The 27,747-nt window shown below is 36.9% G+C and overlaps 1 protein-coding gene across 1 annotated transcript; it reads right to left on the bottom strand.

The window, feature by feature from the left end:
* Positions 1–19: 19 nt before the first annotated feature.
* Positions 20–26,393, bottom strand: SMU1 (SMU1 DNA replication regulator and spliceosomal factor). The gene is made up of 12 exons (XM_044660728.1): positions 26,325–26,393; positions 22,069–22,279; positions 19,092–19,244; positions 14,016–14,126; positions 13,344–13,472; positions 10,945–11,064; positions 8,969–9,085; positions 8,444–8,571; positions 7,366–7,492; positions 3,228–3,395; positions 1,648–1,800; positions 20–577 (listed from the first exon to the last, which is right to left on the bottom strand). The coding sequence occupies exons 1-12, from the start codon at positions 26,348–26,350 to the stop codon at positions 479–481; spliced, it is 1,542 nt and encodes a 513-aa protein (XP_044516663.1). The 5' UTR covers positions 26,351–26,393; the 3' UTR covers positions 20–478.
* Positions 26,394–27,747: the final 1,354 nt, after the last annotated feature.

Below are 27,747 nucleotides of genomic sequence, written 5' to 3'. Positions count from 1 at the left end.
AATGTTCACATCAAAAGTGTCCCTGTGCAAATGGTAAAATTTATTCTATCAAAGCATTTCAAAGAAACAAAATGAAACTGAAAATGGTTAATTAACAATGATGGAAAATTGGAGCTCACTCATTATTTACAAGTTTCACTTTGGAAAGTACATATTAACCAGCACTACAAATAATCAAAAGGAGTAGAACTCATCATAGAAATGACATTGTTCCACTCTTCAGGTACAGGATTACTGAAAACATTCTATCCACTAAATACCTGCTTCTTTGGAAGCAGATCAGCTAATATTTTTAAAAATATACAAAAAAGGGTAACTTCTACACAAATGAGAATTTTAGCAAAAATTACGCTCATAAGCACATTTAAGCAATTTTCTCCCTAAAAAAAACCAACAAAAAACAAAAAAAGCAGCAACGCATAAATGTCTCTTCATTTAAGTTGCATGCTCTCAGGCTAGTAGAAATAAAATTGTGAAATTAGGGTTTCCAGAGCTTTAAGAGCCCATCTTCGCTGTAGGTAGCAATCAGGTTCTGATGGGGATGATGAGCAATGCCAATGACATCCTTTTCATGAACCTAGAACAAAACAAAATTCAAATGTTAGGGCTAGTCAATTTTTCTGAAGAATAAGAATTCCTCATTGTTGTCTCATCTACTTTTTTCTTGAAGGGTGATTAGTATGGTCAGTCATTATTCCTTATCTTCCTAGGGGGCATTATTCTTATTCTACCACAGGGAGAAACTGATGCTCAAGATCTATTGTTTCACAAAACATGAATTAATGTTCCTCATAGAGTATCTTGAAGTTAGCATAGAATTAAAAGGCATGAAAAGGGAAAGGAGACTTACATGAAACAAATGTGTTTAAACTCTTTTTTATCTCAAAGATTACTTCTTGGAACAACACTGAGATTCAACTTGTAATTCTCATTAAATGCAAAAGGAAACTCTCGAAATCCTTGTTTTTCTTATTTTTTATTTAAAGACTAGACCTGTGATTTCTTTGGAATTTGGTCTCCTTGTCCAATATAGACTAGTCTTGGTCTCTTAAGACCACAAACCTTAAATGGTCGCTTGGGACACATCTTATCACAATGCTTCTTAAGTTCTTATTATTGCTCTATAAAGGAAGGATTCAATTTCAAAGAAATATTAAGTTAAATAATTTAAGTGTATTCTTTTTTCTTTCAAGGTATACCACTGAAGATGGAAGGTATCCTTGCTTTCTTTTCAATTATAAGCTACAAATATATTTAAAGCAGAAATGCTAAGGAGCTCTAAAGTAGTGGTTCCCAAACTCTTTTGGCCTACCGTCCCCTTTCCAGAAAAAATATTACTTAGCCCCCCGGAAATTAATTTTTAAAAAATTTTAATAGCAATTAATAGGAAAGATAAATGCACCTGTGGCCATCACCGCCTCCCCTGGATCGCTGTAGCACCCACCAGGGGGCAGTAGCGCCCACTTTGGGAATCACTGCTCTAAATTGTTTGGTTCTATTATCCAGTTGTTCACCACTGACATATAACTGATTCGTTATTGTAAAAGAAGCAGTATACTTAGGGGAAAAGGTAAGAATTTTAGAGTTCTGAAGGACAAGAGCATTGATGTAACTCATTGATGTGACCAAAGAAGCTGTAATACTTACTGTCAATGTTCGTTCCAGTTTGCCAGTTACTGTGCTAAAACAATACAGCACAAAATCTTCACCCACACAGTAGATCCATTCACCACGTGGTGAGAGGGCACAGCAGACGAAGTCACCACCTTCTCTCTTACCAGAGCTGAAACTCCTGACAATCTACAATCCATTAAAAAGTATGTATCAAGGGCCTACAATAGGTGCCAGGTGCTTGTGAGCCAACATGAACACACTCAGCCCTCCAACAAACAAAACTGTCTCTGGATTAGTAAGCCGGTGACATGTATATGTTATTTTGCATTTATGTAGATTTTTATTTATAATTAGATGAATAATCCTTCATAATCTTTTTAAGCTGGTAGGCTAAATTAGTCAAATCCACTTTAAAGAATGTCATAAGTCAGAGGCAAAGGCAGAGAGAACTTAGAATCAGCTAAGCTTAATGGTAGATCCAAATTTAAAATCCATGGTTTGTGAGTAAATCTTATGTTAGTCTAATAAGCCCTGTTACTTTGTGAATCATCTTATAGTAATAACAGTTTTTTAAATCAACAAACCACTAGTTTGAAGTCTTAATTTTACTTAGAAATTTTAAATCAAACATTTTTATCAATAAGGGAAATGATGAGTGGTTCGTTTAAATATTTAATTATCTTAGTATTAGGGGAGATAGCCTGATGTAGTGGACAGAGTGTAAAGTCCTCTGAAAACAGAAAACCGGGAGACTCAGCAAGTTGCTTCATCTTCATCAGAAGCAACTCTGAGAGTATCAGTTGTAGAGAAGATGGTAATCACGATGGTAAAGGAAATTTCTATATAGAAGATTAGAAGAATAAATCACCATAGGAACAATCATCTGAAAGAAATATGGTATCATTGTCATGTTAGCTTATATTGCTTTGGGTCAAGAGATTTACTTGAGGAATTTCTCTTCAAGTTTTCATATAGTAACTTTCATATCACCATGAAAATTGAACAGAGAACTGTGTGACAAAATGTGCTATGGTGTCTCTTTGGAGTGAAGATAAAAAATCAGATTAGGGGAGCTACTTTATGACTAGTGTTTAATAAGTTAAAGATTCTAGAATTTAGATTAAATGAATAATTGACTAAATTCAAGGAGATTTGGTAGATTATATAATGCTAAAGGAAGGCACTCAGCATAGCAGGTCAGAGAAACACACAGGAAATGTTTCAGGGGGCAGCTGGGTAGAGCTCAGTGGATTGAGAGCCAGAACCAGAGATGGGAGGTCCTAGATTCGAATCTGACCTCAGACACTTCCCAGCTGTGTGACCATGGGCAAGTCACTTGACCCCCATTGCCTATTCTTACCACTCTTCTGCCGGAAGGTAAGGGTTTAAAAAAAAAATAAAATAAAGAAATGTTTCATAAGCCTTAGGAATTTAAATGATTTTATGTAAAGAAAAACTCAACTAAAATACATTATGGGTAAATATTACAAAAGAAAGTGCCCTTTTCTTATAAAAGATTTTTCACCTAAGTATGGAGGAAATGACAATCATAATATTTATTGAAAGAGCTGGAGCTGTTTGCCTGCTCTATACTCCACTTTCTGCTCACTCACCTGTCCCTGCATGTTCATGATGACCACTGTATTTGACCTGTTACACACAACAAAGTGCTCTGGATTTTTAGGAAGAAGGACGACACTGTTGACAGTGATGTCTGTCCCTGCAGTGCTGCCAAGAGATTTGAAAGTATTTGAACACTCAGTGGTCTTCATATTCCAAATCTAGCAAAACAAGAAATAGAGACATAATTTAAAACATACTCATTTCTTATGCAGTAGGACAGAGAAGTTATTTTTTAAAATGACAACTAAAGCAACACAAACCAAAAAATGAAAAAAGCCTTTTATGGTAGTAGCTTGATATAGTCCATATCTTATAAACTGCTCATTAAGTATTGTATTATTATTATCATTACCATTTCTGCCTCTTGCTTTTTGTTCAGTAGTTACAATCAACTAGAGAGATAGTATTGTCTTCAGTTCTTAGTTACTGAAGCAGAAATGATGGCAATTCAGCTAAAATCACTCTGTTCCAAAGTATCTGTTCCAAGGCAGAACAGTGATGGCCAGGCAACTAGGGTTAAGTGACTTGCCCAGGAACTATCATTTCTAGGCCTGGGTCTCTATCCACTGAGTCATCCAGCTGCCCTCCCATCTCCTCTGGGAAACTGAAATGCTAAATGGTGAGGCAATTTGCCAAAGATCACAAAATAAAGTGAGGGGAGAGCTGGGAGCTGAATTTGAGTCCTTTGATTCCAAATCAAGGACCTGTCACTCTACCATGGTCAAAGACTACTTAAAATGGGGCCTGATAGTTAGGCTTCTGTATCTCTACATTTCCTCTTAAAGAGTCTTAGATCAAAGGCTCTGGAATGAGTCCTTGATATATTGGTGAGAACCAAGCTTCAGTGCACAGAGTGACCAGCAGAATTGAGAACCCTGGCTCTTATTTTTTCTGAGTCCAGTCTGGACCAGTAACTTAAAAGTAAGCCTTTGTGGCATCTTATCAGGAGCTGTATCTACCAAAGGCTGAGTTCTGTGATTTTCCTGGGAAGGCTGGGCTAAGTAAGACATTACCACCATAGCAGTGGTTCCCAAACTTTTTTGGCTTACCGCCCCCTTTCCAGAAAAAATATTACTTAGCTCCCTGGAAATTAATTAAAAAAAATTTTAATAGCAATTAATAGGAAAAGATAAATGTACTTGTGGCCATCACTGCAGCACCCATTTTGGGAATCACTGCACTATAGTAACTTTTTTCTCTTCTTTCTAGTCTGCCTGAGGGCAGCCCATTCCATAGGTCAAAGATATAATGATTCCTAAATTTTCCCCTTATTAGAACATGCCTAGTTTTCCTTTAGTCTCTGACATTCTTTCAACACTTGAAGACAACTACTATGTTTCTATTATGTCTTTTCTCTTCCAGGCCAAATATCTCTAGTTCTTTCAACCAACCTTTCTGAGGCATGACCTGGGGGGGGGAGGGAGGAAGAGAGGAGGGTCTTTAGTGTTCTGGCTGGCTGCCCTCATCTGGATCTAGAATTCTATTTATCGGTGTGCTTTGTAAAAATTGGTGCTTAAAACTAAATAGAATTCCACAGTCTGATAACAGAATAAAGTGTTATATATAGAATAAAGAATAAATCATGCCCTTAGATGGATGGGCTCACCCTCTTACTGAAGGCAAATGACATTTTTTTTCTATTGCCTTTTCTGAGCTCTTATCTCCCCTCTGACTTTCCCTGCCTTTCCCCAAGTTCAGATCATTCCTAACTCTAACCATATAGGAGTGAAAAAGACTGTGCCTTTTGAAATACCTGCTCAAAACTGGTTTTCCTACAATTGTTCCTTTTCTCCTAGAAAGACAGGTGGCTATTACTCAAGAGTACCACATCCCTGGTCTCCAATAGAAGATGCTGCTGTACTCTACCCAGCTTTTGGAATGAGGTAGAAGAATGACCATGTGGTAACTATTGCTACTTTCAGGACAGGCTTGTTGACTTCAATATTTATGACAACTCTAGTGATTTCTACTTCTGTCACTTATAAATGTGTTCTAGATTTTACTATCTTAAGCTACACTTAAGATCTCAAAGAACAAAATCACCTTTCCAAACACAATTTCCTTTTCTTTTCACCTTTTAAAAAAATGCCCTCAATCTTGCTCCATCTCCACTGTAACCCTTGGTCTTTCAACCTTTCCATAATTCTTCCAGTCCCTTACATCTGCCTTGATGTCTCTTGTTTATTTAACCCAGCTAGCACCAAAAGTCAGCCATTTCAATCATGTGGTCAATGCTACTCTACTGACCAGTTCTACTAATTTGCAACACAGGTGGCCACTACTACCTGCATCCAGTATACTTAGCACTAAGGAAGAAAATTGCTGATTTTGTACTACGTAACTTGAACTGGAACTCTGTAATTGTGTAAAGTCTTTTATCCATCATTTATCATAAAAAAAAAACCAACAACCATTATTTCCCATAGTACCTATTCCAAACACTTCACCTTTCTCAAATTCTTTTCTCCTTTCCCTTTGCAAAGACAAAAAGAATGAACGCTTATGATAATCATTCTTTTATGCTGACATTTGGCAGCTTGAAGATAAAAGGTGATTTTTGCTGACAGGTAATAGCTTATGAAATCATTTAGTACACTGTGAGAGACTATGAAATGATGCAATGGAAAACATATCAGATTACTTACTGTCTCGGGGAGGGAGGGATTTTGGAACTCAAATTGTGAGAAAATGAATGTTAAATGGTATCTTCATGTATTTGGGAAAATGATATTAGTGAAATGGTGCTTCATATAGTATGTTTATGGCTTATTTCCCAAACTGATTGTATATTCTTGAAAGGCATGGCCTCTGTACCATGTACTTCTTAAACATTCTTCATAGTTACTTGCACCCCACCCCACATATGGCATATATTTGCTGAACTGAAAGATCCAACCAGTCAGCTGAATCCTGAAGCTTCTCTACAACACCCTTGACAAATGGACATTGAACCTATGCTCAAATATCTTTAGTAACAGGGAACCCAGTTACCTAATGAGGCAGCCCATTCTAATTCTGAATGGCTCTAATTTTTAGGAAGTTCATTCTGAGTTGAAATTCTTTTTATAGCTTCTAACCACAGTTCCTGATTCTCTCCTCTGAGGCCAACCAAAGTAAGCTTAATCCCTTATGATAACCTTTCAAATGTTTAAAGACAATGATTATATGTCTTGTAGGCATTCCTCTGTTCAGGCTAAACAGCCTTAGTTTTTTCAATTAATTCTTATGATATAATTTTGAATACCTCTGAAACTACCTTTTCAATTCAACAAGGGTTTATTAAATTCCTACTTTGTGCCAAAAACTGAGCCATATGAGAGGGAAACAAAAACAAAAAAATGAGACAGTTCCTGTTCTTCATGGAGGGTTATTTACTTTTCATTTATATTAATGTCCAAAAGGTTGATTGGAGTTTTTAGCTCCAACCTGTTACTAGTGGAAGAAGAAAGTTGTCCATGGAGTACCACTTAGTTGAAATTTTAATACAATTATGGTTACAACAATACTATTTTAATTTTTCCTAAATATATTCTGTATATCTTCTGTACTTCATTATCTATGTACCTACTATTTCACTCCAATAGAATATTAAGTTCCTTGAGGACAATAGTCCTTTCATTCTTTTTTTTGTATCTTCATGGCCTAGCACAGTGTCTTGTCTGGTATAGTACAGGGGCTTATTAAATGCTTGGAATTCATACAATAACAAAATTATAAAAAGGAACAACTCTGAAAGAATTAACTCTCATCTATCCAAAGACCAATCATGATTCCAGAGGACTAATGATGAAACATACTACCAGCGCCTGACAGAAAAATGATGGACTCAGGGTACAGAGAGAGACTTTTTGGACACTGCCAATATAAGAACGTTTTCTTTGGCTATACATATTTGTTAAAATGATTTTGTTTTTCTTTTTTTTTTAATAGAGAATGGGAGTGAAGTGGGGGAAGAGTATATAAAGAAAACAGATTTGTTTATTTAAAAATTTAAATTAAAAAAAGAAAAAGTGCATGCTGAATTGAAATGGATTCAGGTGTGACAGGCAGCTCTTAACACTAAAAAGGCTTTAGAGAAGAAAGAAGAGATATACCAAAACAAACTATTTCAATGGCAAACTACTTAACCTTCACAGTGCCATCAGATGATGCACTGATTATATAATGTCCATCTTGAGTAAAAGTAGCTTCATTAACAAATGAAGAGTGACCACGAAATTCCTTCAAGGTTTTCCCAGATTTTAAGCCGTGAATTCTGTCATGGAATAAATTTTTTAAAATCAATGCAACAACAATAATGGCTGACATTTCTGTCATGCTTTAAGTTTTATAGAGCAATAACATACACACACAAACATACATACATACATATATATTCTTTTTTTACCCTTCTATTTCTTGGCCAGTTTCCAGATTTTTTTTTTAATTTCCTACAGCTACTTTGAAAGATACCCAAATACTTGGGAACAAAGCACTTATGTTTACCAAAAGTAAACCTTTTGTATCCTATTCTATCATTTGATAACTATCTTCAAATCTCTTTGTTAGAAATGTGTGATGTGAACTATTTCTGGGCTATATTTTCCTGATAAAGACCCAACCTGATTGTAATATTCTAAGTTTGGTCTTATTATAGACACAATAAGTACAAAGATGAGCTTAGGCTCATCTTTGTACTATTTTAACAACTAATATTTATATATCAATTTAAAGTTTGCAAAATAGAGGGCAGCTGGGTGGCTCAGTGGATTGAGACCCATGTCTAGAGATGCGAGTTCCTAGCTTCAAATCTGGCCTCAGACACTTCCCAGCTGTGTGACCCTGGGCAAGTCATTTGACCCCCATTGCCTAGCCCTTACCACTCTTCTGCCTTAGAACCAATACAGAGTATTGATTCCAAGACGATGGTAAGGGCTAAAAAAAAAAAAGAAAAAAAAAAGAATTAAAAAAGTTTGCAAAATGATTGAAAAATAAAAAAATAAATAAAAAGTTTTAAAAAATAACCTTTGGAGGTAGGTGGTATGAAGCCTACTCCTACCTTACAAAAAAGAATACTGAAAGTCTAAGAGGTTACATGATCTGTTGATGACTTCATTGCATTTAAGTATCTGAGTCAGCTCTTATAGATTCCAGTGAAGTGTTTTAATCACTACAACATGCTTTTTCTTATAATACTAAAAGATGGTATCTCTGCATTTAAACATACCTGATTGTCTGGTCAAAGGATGCACTAAGGATCTGACTGCTATCCTTGGAGAAGCTTAGGCAGGTGACACCTTTACTGTGTGCCCTTTCAAATCTCCTTAAACACTGTCCACTCTGTATCTTCCATACCTAGAGAAATTTAAAACAGCTTAAGTTTGCAAGAGCATTCTCTTTTATTATACAACCAACAAAGAAATAATTCCTGCTTGTGTACCTATTATTTATTTAAAATGTATGTTGATAACTAAATTCTATGAGGATAGCACAGAAATGATTTGTTCAGCCAAACCAAATAAAATCTTTTTAACTCAACACTGTTAAATAAATAAAACTTAGAGGTCAAGTTAATTTGTTAGTTGGGTTCAATATGGTTGTTAACAGTCTATTGTAAAAAAATCCAAGTAATAAAGTCTCATTTGAAGGCTGTTTCCTTGAAATGTTGAATACAGTCCCAAATTTTCTTAGTCTTGTTGCAATGGGACATAGAAGATTTCTGTGAGAAGGAGCTCATACTATTAATTCATACCTTAATTTTTCCATCTTGGGCCCCAGTTGCTAACATTTCTGTATCTCTGCTGAAACACATGCATAGTACAGCATCATCCATCATCATAAAATTGTCTTGTGCCTGGTACTTGAGATCCTAAATAAAATAATATTCAACCATTACTAAGACAGCATAAAAATGAAAACAGTTGTAATATAATTGGACCCTTTAGAAAATAGTCCATTTATTTCAGACTATAAATTCTCCCAAAGCAGGAACATTCCTGAATGTTTTCCCACATTCTGTAAAATTCCACATAACTAAGTACTGTGCCTTGCACACAGAAGATGCTTAATAGACATGATTTTGATTTATTCAATGGTTAAATCTCCATGCAAATAATGTCATGGTTATGTGCTTAGTGATGTGTATCATCATTTTATACATTTAGATTTGTGTGCTTAGCATTCTAGGAGCTGTTATTATTCCCTAAACACCATACTTGCAATTAGAGTAAATTGTCACCAAGTAGGAAGTGGTGCCTGGGATAATGGCAACATAGTCCATACAAGTCAATTCCTTATTGTTGTATCTCAGAGATATACAACATACTTTTCAACCTAATTATGTTTTTCTATGAAAAAATAAAACTCTATGAAAGCAGCTCTATATAAATACTTCAAAATACTGTATTTAAATAGGATACACAATTCAGAATGAGATAAATGTGCACTAGCTGTTGGGGAAGGAAGTATTTAAAAAAATTTTCTAACTGTGAAGACAACAATGTTTATATAGAAAACATACAAAAAAAATATGAAGTGAACAAATGCAAATATAAAGTAGTTAAAGTCGTTCTGGATGGAGGGCACCAGAAAAGACTTTATGCAGAAAATGGTGCTTGAGGGGGTAGCTAGGTGGCTCAGTGGATTGAGAACCAGGGCTAGAGACAGAAGATCCTGGATTCAAATCAGGCCTCAGACACTTCTTAGCTTCTTACCCTTAGGTAAGGGCTAGGCAATGGGGGTTAAGTGACTTGCCCAGGGTCACACAGCTAAGAAGTGTCTGAGGCCAAATTTGAACCCCAAGACTTCTTGTCTCTATACTTGGCTCTCAATCCACTGAGCCACCTAGCTGTACCCTGCTCCCTTTTACCTTCTGTCTTATAACTGATACAAAATATTGTTTTTAAGCCAGAAGAGCGGCAAGGGCTAAGCAATTTAGGTTAAGTGACTTGCCCAGGAAGTTGTATTTCTTGCATTATGGCTTTCAGATTTTTTTGGCATGGGTTCTTTTGGGAGCCTCATAATCCTTAAGCTGTCTTAGCTTGAGCAAAGTTCTGCCTTTTGGATTTTCATGGCACCAAGAGGAAAGGAGGTTAGAGTTAATTCTGTTGGGCTTGTTCAGCACTGCTACTGGGGCAGTAGGCAATGGAGGAGATGCTGCATGAAAGAATTAGGAGTTAAGGATTAACATTCTCAGGTAGTCTGCTCCTTGAACTGTTAATTTTGTTTTGAGTTCTTGGTTTCTTAAAAGATAGAAGGCAGTTGAAATTGCTTTATCTCTTGTGTATAATTCTTATTCTGGGAAGATCTGAGAGGTCATGAGGTTTGGAGAAAAATGACTATTCTGCCATTGTGTAGGCCACATGACCTCCAAGCCCAAGTGCAATTCTCCAAGTTACTAGTTCCCTCCCATCCAAAAATTACTTTCTATTTACTTCTCTGTGTACATGTTATTTCCTCACAAAAGAATGTAACTTACCTGAAGGTAGGGACAATTTCATTTTTTCCTTTGCATCCTAAGTGCCTAGCACATTGTAGGGACTTATAAATATTTAATAGATTCATCTCAACTATCAGTCTTCCATTTTCTGAACAGTTCTCTGTGACAATTTCAAGAATCTTCTTTTCTCTACCACAATTAAGAGTTCAGATTTCATAGTTTAAAAAAAATCTACCTATGTTCATTCACTCTTTCACTAGGAGAAATTAAGCACTTTAAATTTACATTACCTTCCTAATCTTTCCAGTTGTAAAGTTCCATACTTCAATGAATCCATCAACTGAGCCAGTGACCAAATACTGGCCATCTGGAGAAAATCGAGCGCATTCCACATGTGATTTCTGGCCAAACTGTTTTAAACAAAAAACAAAGACGACATTTATTTCACTTCACTGAGGGCTCCAAGTCCAGGTCTCTATCCTGTTTGCCACTTAGATGCCTTTTTTATTGTGATTTCCTCCCCCTTCCATTTAAACCTGAATTCTCTGGCAATGCTGGACTACCTCAAAGAGTAAACAAAGAATTCCTTGGTTGGCTTCACTGAGTGTTGTGATGGAAAAACTGAGAGAAAAGCAAATGTCTGCTTTCTGAGGGATCTTCTCTTTGGAATTCCAGGGATTTGTTAGCAGAAGGAAAAGTTCTTCTCTTAGATTATATTTTGGCCAAAATTCTTCAGTCCAACATTTATATTTTATAATGGGACTTACAGTAAAAAGTGCCATTAATTCTAACAGGTTCAATCAGATTCTACCTAGTTTTCCCCTTAGGGATAGGTATTTACAGGTATCCCTTTCATCACTAGAGTGATTATTAAGAGTTACATCTGAAAATCTCCCAAACTCCTTTATTAATACAGACATTTTCAATGTTATATATATTTCAATAATATATAAATATATATTATATAAATATTCAGTATATTATATAGATGTGTATATATATACACATACACTACTTTTTTATTGCTTAAATTAAGATAATATATTTTAATAGACAACACATGTCACAAATTCTCACATACTCTTTATCTATTTGGGAGGGGGGTGGGGTAGGGTGGAGAGGTCTTGACTTGATGATGAAACTAAGGTTAAAATAGGTTAAATGACTTTGTCCAGTGTCTCAGCAAGGTAAGTGTCTCAGGCAAGATTTGAACTTGGGTCTTCCTGACTCCAAGTCCAGGATTCTATACACTTTGCCACTTAGATGCCTATTTATTGTGATATAGTAGATGGAGAATTAACTTTGGAATCAGGAAGACTTAGGTTCAAAGCTTGCCTCTGTCATATACTATTTATGTGACCATGGGCAACTTACACGACTCCTTAAGGATCTTCATTTTATCAATATGAAGTACTATCTCCACTGATATAGAAATTCATCTTTAATAGCCTTAGATTTGGGTATAGCACTGAGGGGTTAGGTGACTTGTCCATGATCACATGGGTATTATGTGACAGAAGCAGGTTAATTCTCTATGCACTATGCCACAAAGTCTCTGTAGTTACTTCATACTTATAAAGATGTTTAAGTATTTAGTAGACACTTGGATAAGTTATTAAATCTATCAGGTTAATGGCTCAAAAAAGTAGGGCTTAACAGAGTCTTGAACAAATAAGCCCCTAGAAATTATGCTAAATCCATTTTCCTAGTTTTTCTGGTCGTGAGGATCAAATGCAATAGCATATAAAAAGTGCTGTGCAAATCTTAAGGCAGTACGTAAAGCTAAATGCTTCTCTTCACTGAATGACTTATCTTCTCCAATCATAGATGAAAAGAGCTGCCAAACTAAACATGATACAACTACTAAAAGCATCTAAAAAGCAAATATATATTTTTAGTTTCATTTAAAATGTCAAGAAGGGCCACTGTGTGTAACATGAGAAAAGTCTACTATCAAGCAAATGTTTCCTTTTTTGTCAAAGTTTCAGTTAGGATAAAGTAAGGACCCACTAAAAATAATCTCAATGTGAAGTTGAAAAGTAATACAAAAGAACAATTCAATACACTGTATCACTGCTAAAGATTTGAAGGACTGTAAAATGCTTTGCAACATATGTATTAAGCTTAACTTGAAATCTACATTGGGATTACAAAATAATTTAACTTTTCTTAATTTGGATATTAAGTAGAAAAAACCAGCTGATAACAGTAAGATAGAATAGAAAAAATTAGAAATTAACATTCATACTTCTAATTTTTCTTAACCTATACATCAAAATATTAATATAAAAATACTGCATTATCATTTGTAATAATTGTCCACATTTGAGAATCAGAAAATCTGGGTTCAAATCCTAGGTCTGAGAGTAACTGCTCTGGTTCTGAAAGCAAATCCCTGAAACTTCTCTGAGTCCCAGTTTCTTCATTTGGTTCAACAAATACTTATTTTCATCTGTAGAATGGAGGTAGAACTTGGTCCACCTCAAAGCACTGTTATGAAGAAAGTACTTTTCAAAACTTAAATTAAGACACTATGTAAATTTCAATTATTATCTGTGGGATCAGGGCTGTGACATTCTTAATAGCAGAGAGAAGTAGGTCAGAAACTAAATACATTACTGAAGTTATGCTAAAAAAAAAAAAAAGGAAAAATAATTGGCAATTAAAGAAAATGTTTTGAGTATCCTACCTTAATGTGTCTGCTTAACTGTGTAGGAAACTTCTCCTCTTCCACATCTTTTACAGCTGCTTTGCCTCTAAACAAATCAATAGTCATACCAGGAGGAAGCAAACCTTGGTGCTGTTGCCACTTCAAAGCCTAAAAGGATATTTAAAGAAATCCAGTTTAAAACATGAAAATCAACTGTTCTATAGCCCAAACCTAATATAGTGGGCTTAAAAAAAAATAATTCTCAGAACAATTTGAGGTTACTCATGAGGCTGAAAAAATACCAGAGACAATAAAGGAGAGTTAATAAAAGGAATGATGATGAAGTGAAATGTTGCATAAAAATGAAGAAAAAACTGAGCTCTGAAGAGTAAAGAAGAAAGTGCAACCCTTTTCCTTTTGCAGAAGTAGGGAGGAACACAGCATCCATAACAGTGTTAGATTCAGTTGATATGTTGGTTAATTATACTGAAATGCCTTTTGTATCTCTCTTTAAAAATTTTTTTTGTCATAAGAGATGGATCTCTGGGGAGAAGTTATATTTGGAAATGGAAGGAATATAAGGAAAAATAAAAAAGGAAGGATTAGATTACTTGAGGGATTAGCTGTTGATATATAAACAGAACCCAATTTGGGGGGAAAACTTTTATAAATTTATAGTCATATTATACACAACAATGCATAGTCCTTTACCTGTCCCAACAGTGCCATAAGACGAGATGGAGGTACAACACTGACTTCTCCAGCTAAAGCCTGTGCAATTGCTGCTCTTCTTTTCTCTTTGCTGCTTCCATCTGGATATGCCTAGTAAAGGGCCAGAGGTAAAAATCACTTCAGGAAGAAATGGTTATAAAGCATTGGTATAATCACTTTGAAAGGGGGCAGCTGGGTAGCTCGGTGGATTGAGAGCCAGGCCTAGAGATGGGAGGTCCTAGGTTCAAATCTGGCCTCAGCCACTTCCCAGCTACGTGACCCTGGGCAAGTCACTTGACCCCCATTGCCTAGCCCTTGTCACTCTTCTGCCTTGGAGCCAATACACAGTATTGACTCCAAGACGGAAGGTAAGGGTTTAAAAAAATAAAATCACTTTGAAAAATTCCATTATCACTCTAGAATCACTATCGGTAATGGAAAACTATCTGAACTATGGATTATAGGTTTATTTTTTTAAAAAGATCCCAAATTTGCATACCTAATTTTCAGATAATTCTAAGATGAATGGCAACATAAAGTCATCTCATACCTTCTACTATTTCCTCATAGCAGTTTAAATAATGTTTAGATCATTGTTTATACTATTCTTAAAATTTCTTAAAAAAAAAAATGGAGGCTCAATTTACTATATAAATAATATTTTCTCCTCACTTCTGTTTTCTAACTCACTCTCCATAAGCTGTTCTAAACTCTTTTCTTTTCTTGACAAGTTTTCCACACCATCTCCCCATTGCTTCCTTTTCAGTTGAGGATCTATCATACTTTACAGAGAAAAGAGGCCATTTGCTTATTCCCTATAGCTCAAAATCCCTTGACATCATCATCCTGTCTCCTCATTTCTTCCTGTCTCTAATGAAAAGATAATTCTTCTTTTCCTTTCCATCTTTCCCCGTAGTTATCCTTTCTCTTTTTAAAAACTAATGCATTGCTGGTGGAGTTGTGAATTGATCCAACCATTCTGGAGGGCAATTTGGAACTTTGCCCAAAAGGCTTTAAAAGATTATCTGCCTTTTGATCCAGCCATACAACTGCTGGGTTTATACCCCAAAGAGAAAATAAGGAAAAATACCTGTACAAAAATATTTACAGCCATGCTCTTTGTGGTGGCAAAAAACTGGAAAATGAGGGGATGCCCTTTGATTGGGGAATGACTGAACAAATTGTGGTATCTGTTGGTGATGGAATACTATTGTGCTGAAAGGAATGATGAACTGGAGGAATTCCATGTGAACTGAAACGACCTCTAGGAATTGGTACAGTGAAAGGAACAGAACCAGGAGAACCTTATACACAGAGATGGATACACTGTGGTACAATCAAATGTAATGAAACTTCTCTACTAGCAGCAATGCAATGATCCAGGACAATTCTTTTTTTTTTTTTTTTAAACCCTTAACTTCCATCTTAGAATCAATACTGGATATTGGTTCTAAGGCAGAAGAGTGGTAAGGGCTAAGCAATGGGGGTTAAGTGACTTGCCCAGGGTCACAAAGCTGTGAACTGTCTGAGGCCAGATTGGAAACCAGGATCTCTGGGCCTGGCTCTCGAACCATTGAGTCACCCAGCTGTCCCTGATCTAGGACAATTCTGAGGAACTTATGAGAAAGAACACTATTCATATCTAGAGAACATCTAGAGAAAGAACTATGGAAGTAGAAACACAGAAGAGAAACAATTGCTTGATAACATGGCTCGATGAGGATATGAATGGGGAATGCAGACTCTAAGTGATCACCCTAATGCAAATATTAATAATATGGAAATAGGTCTTGCTCAACGACACATGTAAAACCCAGTGGAACTGCTTGTTGGCTATGGGAGGGGAGTGGGAAAGGGGGAGGGAAAGAACATGAATCATGTAACCATGGGAAAACATCCCAAATTAATTAATTAAATACAAATTTCAAATAAAAAATAAAAATAAAAACTTTAATATCTCTTTACTGATTTTTTCTCTGATGCTTACAAACACATTCAAGTCATGCCCATCCCTGGGAAAAAAACAAAAACCCTTATTAGTCCCTACCATTTCCTTCAGTGATCACCTTGTTATTTCTCCTTGCTAGCACATTAAAATTCCTAGAAAGCTGTCTACATCTGTTGTCTCCACCTTCTTTCCTTTCACTCACTTGCTTTTTGACTTTCATTATTCAAAGTTGCTTCCTCCAAAGTGATCTCATACATACACATATACATATGGAATAAATATATATACAGAATAAATACAAAATAAATGTAGGACATTTAGGGAGGGAAGACAGGTACAAGCAGCTGGGAAATATGGTTCTGTGAGGAAGTGATAAGGAAGAAATATATTCCATGTATGGGAGATAGACAGGGAAAATGCCCCAAAGGAGGAAGAATGCTGCATATGGAGGAGAGGCCAGCTTGGTTGGATTAGAGTATGAAGGAAGGAGAGTAAGGTATAAAGAATCTGGAAATATAGGTTGGGGCCAGCTTGTAAAAGGCTTTAACTCTCATTCTTCTTAATTTCCATGTAGGATCTGACACTTTTGACAACCCTTTCTTCCTACATTGGCATTTAGGTCTCTAGGTTTTTGTGTCATAACTCTCTTGGAACTCTTCTTAACTGTTTCTTCTCAATCTCCTTTGCTGATGATACACTATCCATATCAAATTTCCTAACTGTGGTTCGAAAACTAAGTTCTAAGCCCACGTCTAATCTTTCTTGTTCATTTGGTAAACTTGATAGCTCCCATGGGTTTAGTTGTCACCTATATGCAGGCAGCTCTCAAATTTATTTATTCATCTATAGTTTTTCTCTTCAGCTTCAGTTGTGGAGCTCCAATTGTCTACCAGGTCTTTCAGACTTAGGATGCCCCAAATTGAATTTGTGTTCTTTCTGACCAAAACTGTATCGTTTCTGAATTTCCTTATTTTGTTTAAGGTTCCATCATCCTTCCAGGCCCCCAAGTTCCCAACTTCGGAGTTCTCTTTTACCCCTCATATTCCTTCCATATATCCATTTAGTTATCAAAACTTATCATTTCTACCTGTAGAACATTCCTTGCAGCTGACCCCTTCTAATTACTTGGACACCATCCTAGTTCAGGTAGGTGCTCAGCCTCTCATTTGCATTGCAGATGACTCTACTTCAATCACAGCCAAACCCGCCTCCTTAATTGGTTTTTCCCTTCTCTAATCTCTCCTACTAAAGTGATTTTTTTAAAGCACAGGTCCTATCATGCAATCCCCTACTCAACAAATTCTATTTAAATTTGGGGCTTGTGAACTTGGTTTCCTTTGTAATCACATGTGACAACTTTCTGTTTCTCCATTCCTATAACCTTTTACTAAGTCTCATCCCTATTCTCTTCTCATTTCTACCTCTAAGGATCTTTTGTTTCTTTTAAAACTTTGCTCAAGTGCTACTTTCTACATTAAAATCTTACTTGATCCCTACCAGGGCAAGTGTCTTATCTCCATCTTTACAATGTTTACTTAGTATATATTTTTGTTCATAAATATCATATCTCCTGATAGAATGTAACCTTTCTGAGAGAAGGAATTGTTTCATTTTTATCTGTGCATCCCCAGGGCCCAGAAAACAGTAGGCATTGATGATATTTTGCCACAATGTCTGATGACGTATTGTCAAGATAACTTTTTACCTAACAGCTCTAATAGTCAAGATTGGTCTGTTCCACTCATTTATTTTAAACAACTTAACTTGGCAATTTAAGTACATTATTTTTATTTTATTTTCTATATACCTGCTTACTTCCTCATCATCCTTGCACTATTTATATTCTTATTACTTGCCAGCCATTAGTAAGGGTTGAACATTTTGGTCAGGGAGAAGACAAATTATTGAGAGACAGGAAAGCACATTGGTAGTTGAAGATACGAACTAAAGTCCCACTTCCACCACCTATAAGCCAAATGGTCTTTGGGCACCTTCACCTTAGACCTTTACCTCTCTAAGCCAAATACAAGTATTCCTTCCACATGATGACTTTCTCTATTGGAGTTTCAATATATCATGGATTGGCATAAGAAATTAAATGAAAAATTTGAGGGAGCTTTGTGGACGCCACAGAAAAAGTTTAGAAACTCAGAATATATAGCCTATGACCAAATACTTAATCCAAGTTTTACAGTAAGGAACTGTAAACACCCTATAAAAAATTAAAATTTCTCTGGTATGATGGGAGGGCCAAAAATTTTTATTTTCCTGATCTCAGGGGTGCCATTCCCCTATCCTCCATGATGTGGAAGGATACCTGTATATGTATTGCTTACTGGTATATAAATATTTCCAAAATTAGGCTTTTAGATTAGCTGGATTTTAGTTATCATGTTCTTGATAATTAAAGATAGGAGTGTCTTAAAGACAACAGCATAATTCACATTTGAGTCACTATATATATCCAAAAGTTCCCTGCAGAAATCTATGTCCCAAAAGTGGCTATGCTAACATGGAAAGTCTAATAGAATTAAACATCCTGAACAATTTTTATGTTAGCCAAAAATACAACTATGTGATATGAGAAAGGAAACATTTAGAAAATAGATTTTTTAAAAAAGAGTCTAAGTGATGCACATTTCTAATGATATCATGAAAAAAGCATTGAACCTGGATTTAGAAGTCTTGAGCTTTTGTACTAGTTTTGCCTCTATGATTGTGTGCCCTTAGGTGAATCACATAATCTCTAGAGACCTCACTTTTTCTGATCTGAAAAGAGGTGGTTTAGATCAGTGGATTTTAATTATTTTTGGTTATACATTCCCTGCTCTGTATACTGCACAATGGGTTCTTTCTAGAATGTTTTTAAATTAATAAAACAAAATATTTGTAATATCATAAAGGAAACCAATTAATACTAAAATACAGTTATCAAAAACATTTTTAAAAAGCTTATGGATCCTAGGGAACCCTTGGAAACTTTAGATGGTAAGGTTCTTGTACAATCTAACACACTTTGGTCTTTTAATAATATAGATATTTAAAGAAATAAATCAAAATTAATAAGGAAAAAGAATCCCAGAAACATAGTAAGAGACTTGCTAATATTTTCAATGTTATAAGCATACCTCACGAGGATCAAAATAGGATCTGGCCAAGAGGTTCTCAAGATGAATGTATCTCTCTGGCTGAGTTTGTTTTAACATGATCATGGGGTCAGTCTGTCTCAGAAGAGATCTGGCAGCACCTAATTCACGAAGTTCTATCAATTCCAGAACAACCTAGACAATTAAAGAGAAAGAAAGAATGAGTATTTTCAAGGACATGCTTATTGCTAAAAATATTGTTGAGATAATCAGATTTTAGAAAATTAAATTTTTTTCCTGGTTGACCTACAAAAGTGACAATAATGTTGCTAAGATTTTGCAATCACCAACCATTATTTTTAATTTGTTTTCCCTTCCTCTCAGCATAAAGATACAAATTTTGTTTTATTGTGCTTCATAGATACTGCCTTTTTTTTTTTTTTTTACAACTTGAAGATATGAGGCAACCTTGCAACAAGAAAGTCTATCAGAATCACTTTTCCAAAAGCTTGTGCTCATATTGTGTCTCTATGCTACATTACAGAAATTCTTACAATTCAAACTTTTTCCATTATTATGAAATCTGCCATGGTAATCTTTGATGTTACTATTGTAACTGTTTTGGGGCACCATGAGCTGCACCCATATAAGATGAGGAAGTTAATCAAGAAATGTTATATGTTCCAACTGTGTTCCTTATCTCTTTCCCTCTCCTCAGGTCTCCCTATTCCCTGAGATGCAACAATATTGAAATTAGGCCAATTAATAACCCTTCCATGGCCTCTAAGTGTTCAAGTGAAAGGAGTCAACTGTTGGGGCAAACTTCATTTCTGTCTTATTTTAAGAAACTGCCACACCATTTCAGCAACCAGTCAGCAGCTATCAACAATCAAGGCAAACTCCTTTACCAGTCAAAAGATTCTGACTCACTAAAGGCTCAGATCATAGTTTGGCATTTTTTAGCAATAAAATATTTTAAAATTAAGGAATACATATTGTTTTTTTAAGACTTAATACTATTGCACACTTACTAGACTTCAATATGGTGTAAACATAACTTTTATATACTCTGGGAAGCCAAGAAATGTGTGACTCACTTTATTGTGATATTTGTTTTATCAAGGTGGTCTGGGACCTAACCCAAAATGTCTGAGGTATGCCTGTACTTAGGAAATCTTAGGGATGGAAAAAGTTCTAAGAGGCCACAAAGAACATATGGTTGTACTCAATATAGTAAAAGATTTATGCAAGATTTCCCTGCTTTTACTTTAAGCAATTCAATCAAGAAACATTTATTAAACATAACACAGAGACGAAGGTGAAAGAAGCCCTTGATGTTAAGGAGCTTATTAAGTGCCCCATGGTACCTGCTGGGGATAAAAAGACAAAAACAAAACAGTTCCTGCTCTTAAAGACTTTATAATCTTCTGGAGAGAAGAATGTGTATGTATGTATGTATGTATGTATGTATGTATGTATGTATGTATGTNGAGAAGAATGTGTATGTATGTATGTATGTATGTATGTATGTATGTATGTATGTATGTATGTGTATATATATATATATATGTATGTGTATACACACACACACACACACACACACACACACGTGCACTATGCAGTGTAGTGGTGGACGGGAAAGTCTGAATAAGTACATCAACAAGTGAAATACAAAGTAGGAAGTGGTGAGAGAAAAGAGAACCAGAGTAGCTTTCATAATATCTGAAGTAGGGAGATAACACTTTTGCTTGGGTGATGAGGAAAGATAAACCTCAAAGCAAAAGTTTTTTCAAGACAGTGATAAATCTTTTAGCACTTTCAGAACTAAAAGACAGGAGAGATCTGGATGGTAACTTTCAGGTACTGCAGGATTAGGAAAGATGGGGGACAATATATTTGGAGGTGACAAGGAAAAAGCTGGGCAACAGGAAGAAAATGAAGATGTGAGACAGTAACTGCTGGCATAAGCTGAAGGAAAAAGGATCAAAGACACAAAAATTGGGCATTAACCTTTAAGAAAGGATTACTTCATTTTTTGAGACTTAAAAAAAGGAGGCAAGGATGAGTGAAGACATAGTATTATGAGGTGAGGAGAACAGAATGAGGGTGCTCACATGGATGGTACCAATCTTCATAGTAAAGCAGAAGGGAAGGCTATCTCTTAAGAAGTATTAGCAGAGAAGTTGGGAGTTTGGAGAAGATTTGTAATAGCTACTGAAAGAAAAAGATTTCTATGAAGTATCTGAAAGCTCTGTAGAGTTTAGATAATATGGATTTGTTGCAGACTCAATCTGTACATTTCAGAATTTCTCATAGCAGCATTCACTGGCTCTGGAGTAAGTGAAGAGGAAACTTATGATGGGAGTGACCGGGACTGAGCTAAGAACAATGCCCTTAAGAAGAAAATAATGAAAGATGGAGATCAGTGAACTGTTTATGATAGGGTGAAAACTGAGTAAAAAAGAAATGAAATCTAAATAAGGGAGATAACTGGGAGAACTAGGAGGAATTGAAGAACCAGAGGTCACAGTGAGGATGAAGAACAAGTTTAGGATGAGTGAGAAAGTAGTAGATATAGAAGGACAGAAAGCTGACCAGAGGAGAGAGACAGATTCCGTTCAAAGTTAAATGTCTCAAACACGGACAATTTCATTACTGAGTTATGAAAAATTCTCCTTTGGATTATTTTTTTTAAAAAACCCTTACCTTCTGTCTTGGAGTCAATACTGTATATTGGCTCCAAGGCAGAAGAGCGGTAAGAGCTAGGCAATGGGGGTTAAGTGACTTGCCCAGGGTCACAAAGCTGGGAAGTATCTGAGGCCAGATTTGAACCTAGGACCTCCCTGTCTCTAGGTCTGGCTCTCAATCCACTGAGCTACCCAGCTGCCCCCTGTTCCTTTGGATCTTTTGATACTAGAGGAGACAAAATGAATGGCATTCATGCACTGAACAATACTGTATATTACTATTTATTTCAAAGGGGATGAATCAAACTAAATCAAATAAACAAAAATTTTACCTGTTCATAGAGGTCAATCAGTGTTTTGTCTGGCAATTTCAGGGACTGTATAGCTTGCAAAACAGTATCCCAATGTCCACTGTTAATATCTGCTACAAAACTCTCTATGCTGTCCACAGTATTCAATGATACAGTTGTCTCCTCCTGCAAAGTGGCTAATGCTCGATGCAAACTATTTTCCTTCAAGTACTGCATGATGAGACGTATAACACTAAAAAAAGAAGAAATACACATCATGAGCTTAACTGTAGTATTACATATTTAGAGCTCTAATAGACTATGGAAATAACTGAGCCTAATTTTACAGATGACAAAATGAAATGGGATCAGAATGCAGGTCTTCCAGATTCCAGTCCCATACCCTTTCCTTTATATCATGCTACCTCATGTAATGCAAGGATGCTACAGAAGCTTTTGCTTTTGCTAAGTTTAACTGTCACAGAAAGGCAGTTGGAGGAGTTTAGAATTTTCAGAAAGTCAGTTGGAGCCTGAGGCTATAAATAGGGCTGAAGTCCAACTGATGGGGCTTTTGCCTTCTTGCTCTGGCTTTGCCTGGGGGCTTTTGCTTTCTGGCTCTGGCTTTGCCTGCTGGTTTGTCTTTTGGCTCTGCCTTGGCCTGTGTTTTGTCTTTTGGGACATTTGGACCTAGCTGATTTCTCTGGTCCTCTCCCTGATCTCTCCATATTACATCCCTGCTATTTCCCTGAATTTCCCTTTGGGCCCTGGGAGGAAGGGTGGGCTTGGTGGTTGAACATCTTGGTTTTAGTTTTCTGTAGGCAAGCAGGACATCCTTAAATTAAGTTATCCCTTATTTTATTGATTTAGTAAATACTTTAAGGCAGTCAAATCTTCCTGACTGGGAGAGCAGGCTCTCTCAGTCTAAACCCCTCCTGTGACCCTTCCCCCTGTTACAAACCCTAAACCCCTCTCTCCTTCTGATTATCCCTGACATTAATAAATCCCCTTTGTTACCTACTCAAAACCTCTGGTGAATCATTGTATTGAAGATTAAGGCAAGGGCTGAAAAGGGAAGGAATTATTTCTTTTTATTTCTTGAGGGAACTGGAGGCATCCATCTTGGCAGGAAGTATCTACCTTCTTCCTGCAGCCATCAGTTTCACTGGCAGGGAGGAGCCCTTTTGTCTCCTCCCTCAAGGGATTTTAGAAATTAACAAGAGAAGTCCTCCAGCCAGATATAAAACATTTCTGACTGGCCCAATTCCCCCTGTACCTTAGAGATACCTTCACTGATTGAAGAACGTCAGCCTATTTCCTCAATATCCTCTATCTCTAGCCTTAATGAATAAATCTGTTTAAGTTGCCCTCCTGTATACTCCCTGTCATTCTCTTACCTTCCTATATACTACCTCATTCATCCCTTCCCTACACTCAGATATCTCCTCCATCCCTTCCAAATCACCTCATCACCTTTTATCCCTTCTCACTACCCAAACTGCCTGAGACCTGCATAGATTACCTACTTTTTGATAACACTCATAAAAAAACAGAATGAACACATAACCCTGAGGTTAATAGTTTTAGGCTCTATAGAATCAGCTAGCCAGGTTAGTGCCTCGTACAGGAATTGAAAATTGTTTTTGTCAAGAACCACAAATAAACCAAACAAAGCAATTTCTAATCTTCTATTGTGGAATTTTCGCCACTCACTTTTAAATCCTTTATCACCACATAAGTATAAACTTAGATTTATTTTTATTCCCCCTACTTTAATATAAAAAAAGTATTCATTAATAAAGTGCTTTATTAATTACTAGTTAGCTCTTAACTATATTGTGAAATGGAAATGAGGAAATTGGTAATGGATACTTATGTGGTCAATGCATTGTATTCCAACTCAAGAAGCATTTACTATGGCCTTAGTAAGTGCAAAGTATTGTGCTAAGCATTAAATACAACTTAAAGCAGTGTGTTTTTTGTCTTTGAATTTCTGGCATCTAGAATAGTGCCTGATACATAGTGGGACTTAAATTGTTTAATTCCTATTCTTACAAAGCTAAGAGTGTAGTACAGAGATATGGCTGATATGTAATCAATTTACTTAATTCTCAGGGATCAGACTTGTGATTTTATTGATTCTGGGGACTGAGTGAGGAAACTCCTATCAATGCACACTGGTAACTCTAGCAACTAAGCAGTTTTTTGGGTCACTGAGAGGTAAAGTGACTTGCCCAGAGTCATAGTACAAGTATATGTCAGAGTTGGTACTTGGGCCTAGGTCTTCCTGATTCTGATGTCAACTCTATCCATTATGCCACACTGCTTTATGCCCATACAAATATAGTACAATAGGTGCTAGGTACAAATGGAAGTATTATGTGAAATTTGAGAAAGGAAAGGTAACTTGGTGGGGCAAGAGAGAGAAGGGAAGGCATTCCAGAATAAGAGTTAAGCTTTAAAAAAACTGTCAATAATTAAGGCAGCAAGGTGGCTCAGTGGACGGAGTACTAGGCCTGGAATCAGGAAGGTTTGAGTTCAAATATGGCCTCAGACACTCACTGTGTGACCCTGGGTAAGTCACTTAATCTCTATTTGCCTAAATCACTGGAGAAGGAAATGGCAAATCATTCCAGTATCTTTGCCAAGAAAACCCCAAATGGAGTCATGAAGAATTGGACATAATTAAGGAGAGAGGCCATTCTAAAAGCATGAAGGTCAGTAGGGGGTTATAAGAAATATAGCATTGTTTCAAATTTTATAGATTAATGAAACCGGAGGGAAGATCTCATGAACTTTAACCAAAGTCACAAGCAGAAGAAGAGTCCAATTTGAAATTGTTTGGTCAGTTTTTTCTCAAACATGCTGATTTGGTCCTTTTCAAAAATATAATGAAAATACTTAATAGATTACAAATGAGACTTCCTTGACTACTGATCAATAGAAATGAATAATAAAAACAAAACCTCTGCCTTAAATTTATCTATTTGCAAATTAACAAATATCTTGGCTGCTTAACATCAGAATTTCAGGAAAACAAAATAAATGGCTCATTTATGTAATGTCCTATGAAAAAGAGGAATGGATAATGTTATTATTACTTACATTCATGTAGTACCTTAAAGCTTATATTCTGTGAAGTAGATAGAAGCATATTAGAAAATTGCAATTCAATTACCCACAAGAAGTGACCAATTTCCAACCTATATCAAAAATCTTCTAAATCTCTTTCCACTACAATCTTACTGGCAATTACTTAAAAAACAAAACAAAACTTTAAAACAATTTGAATTTAAGACAGTAAAATGAGGGGAACAAAAACATTTCCATGTAAAAACGAGAGAAAAAGGATTAATACAGATTTAAGGGGGGGGGGGAAGTCCCACGTTCAGTTTCAACTTGGAAACCAAGGTTACTTGGGAACAGGGATCATCTTATATATGACATAATGCTAGACAGCAGGAACAATAAAGTGTACCGCACATTTGGCACTTAATGTTTGTTTAATAATAGAATGAATACAATTTCTTGTTCTTGGGTAGCCACCTCCATTAAAGATAATTCCTTCAAGTAAGTATCTGAGATTCTGGGCTTAAATTTTAATGGAGCGCCATAGTCCTGCTGATAAAATTAATACATCCTTCATTTACTTGAACTACAAACCTCCCACTCTATTGTTTTCGTTAGTTTAAAGGCCTGGGCCCTTAAACTTGGAAACTTTGGTGAGGGAAGGAGGCGGACTGAATCTACCTGGGGAAGATGATAGCAAATATGGGGCTCACTGCCTACACAATCCAAAACAACAAAGCTTGATGTAGTGGCTCAATGGTTATCATTGTAAGGTATGGGGGGGGGGGGGGCGGAAAAAATTTAGTGGAAAAAATCCCTGCGTTTTTAGTCCCAGTTCTATGACGACTCTCCAGGTGCGATCTTAGGCAAGTAGCACCCGCTTTTTGGTCTCAGTTTCCTCATATGTGAAATGAAAATACTGGATTAGAGGACTTTCAGGAGTTCCTTTGAAGCTCTCTGTCCTATGCCCCTGTGGCCCGGTGGTTATCGGTAATTTCCTTTCTCGAGACTAACGGGGACCATATGGATGCAAAGAGAGGAAAGAAGGAGCCGCCGGAGGTGGGAGCGAGGGAGGCTCACCCTCCAGGCTGGCCCGCCAGGTCCGACGCAGCCGCAGGAGCCCCGCCCCGGAGTCCAGGCCGCAGGATTCGTCCCTAGTCTCCCGCCTTCTGCTCCTCGCAAGCCAGACCCGACCCCGCGACCCTTGCCTTCCCTTAGACCCTAGTACTTACTCGGAAGACTCGATCTCAATCGACATCTTGACTCTGCAAGAGAACTGCCACTAAACTGGGGGTGGGGTGAGATGGGGGGAGGAAAGAGCGCAACCAGGATGCACCGAGAGGCGAAAACTCGGGGCACTTCCGGCACCTGTGCATATGTCACTTCCGATCGGTCCCGCCCCTTCCCCGCCTCGGGTCTTGGGCTAATGGGGGAAGCCAGGGAAGGGGGTGGGGAGACTCTTATCACATGACCAGGGTGGCCCGTCAGGAAGGGGTTGGGCCGAAGTTCTTGGGGCTTGAGCTTTTGACTGCTTGTCTTTCTTTTGCCCTTGTACTGGTACCGTAGTGGATTTGGCGTTTTGCCACAAGGAAAGAACTCAGAGAATGATCATTTCTCCCACCTCATTTTACAAAGGAAGAAGCTAAGACCCAGAATCTTGACTTATAAGATAGTGGCTCTGGAGCTGGAATGCTCACTGTAGGCCAAACTTCCCATTTTTCAGATGGGAACGCTGAGGCACAGAGAGGGAAAATGACTCTCACCCAGGGTGGAGCAGGCAGTGTGTGGAGGTGAGATTTGAATCCAGTTCATAGGCTTCATTGAGGGAACTTAAGTAGTGTAGTGGATAGACCTTCGACCTGGGATTCCGGAAGATGTGAGTTAAAATACAGCCTTCTCCACTTAGCCCAGGGCCCATTCCTGACGGCCTCATCTGATTTACCCCATTGTTGATTTTTATATGATATTTTGGTAGAGTATGGCAATCATTCTGATTTGAGTATGTAGTTTAAATAATTTTATAATGGGTGTAGAATGAACACTAATAGAATCAATTATATGGGATGTCATGAGTAAGGCTAGAATAATCTTTATAGTGAGTATGTTGGGAGTTGATCAAGTCCTGTTAAAGAATGTGCTTATGGATCTCTTAAGTTTTCTCTTGCAGCAATGAAGCTCTCTTGTACAAAGAGAAGTCTGCAGGGGAGAGGACAGAGAAAGTCTGCAGGAGAGAGGAGGCCAAAGGCATTACATCAGGACCCAGGGATATGAAAGACTTAAAGACTTGGGGAGAAGTGGGCTAATGTTGCTTTCTCAAAATTTGCCAAGGGTAGACTGCCTACCTCTCTCTGGCACAATTGTCAATGCGCCGGGCACTGGGGAGTGCCCCCAAGTGCCAATCGCCCCTACCTGTACCCCAAGGTTTCCCACCATCAGTGATAGTCCAACGCATATCATAGATTTAGAGCTGACAGTCCATAGAGACCATCAAGTCCAATTCTTTCATTTTACAGATGAAGAGACTGATGCCCAGAGAAGTTAAATGACTTGCCCAGAGTAACACAGCTAATAAGATCTGATTCGAGAGCCAGAGCTCTTTCCACTCCCCTACATGTCTCTAAAGTGAAGGTAGTTAGTTCAAGGTCACCGGTAGAT

This window comes from Gracilinanus agilis, chromosome 1 (assembly GCF_016433145.1).
Source record: "Gracilinanus agilis isolate LMUSP501 chromosome 1, AgileGrace, whole genome shotgun sequence".
Classification (NCBI taxonomy): Eukaryota; Metazoa; Chordata; class Mammalia; order Didelphimorphia; family Didelphidae; genus Gracilinanus; species Gracilinanus agilis.
Note: the sequence above shows the minus strand (reverse complement) of the source record. Positions and strands in the feature narration are given on the sequence as shown.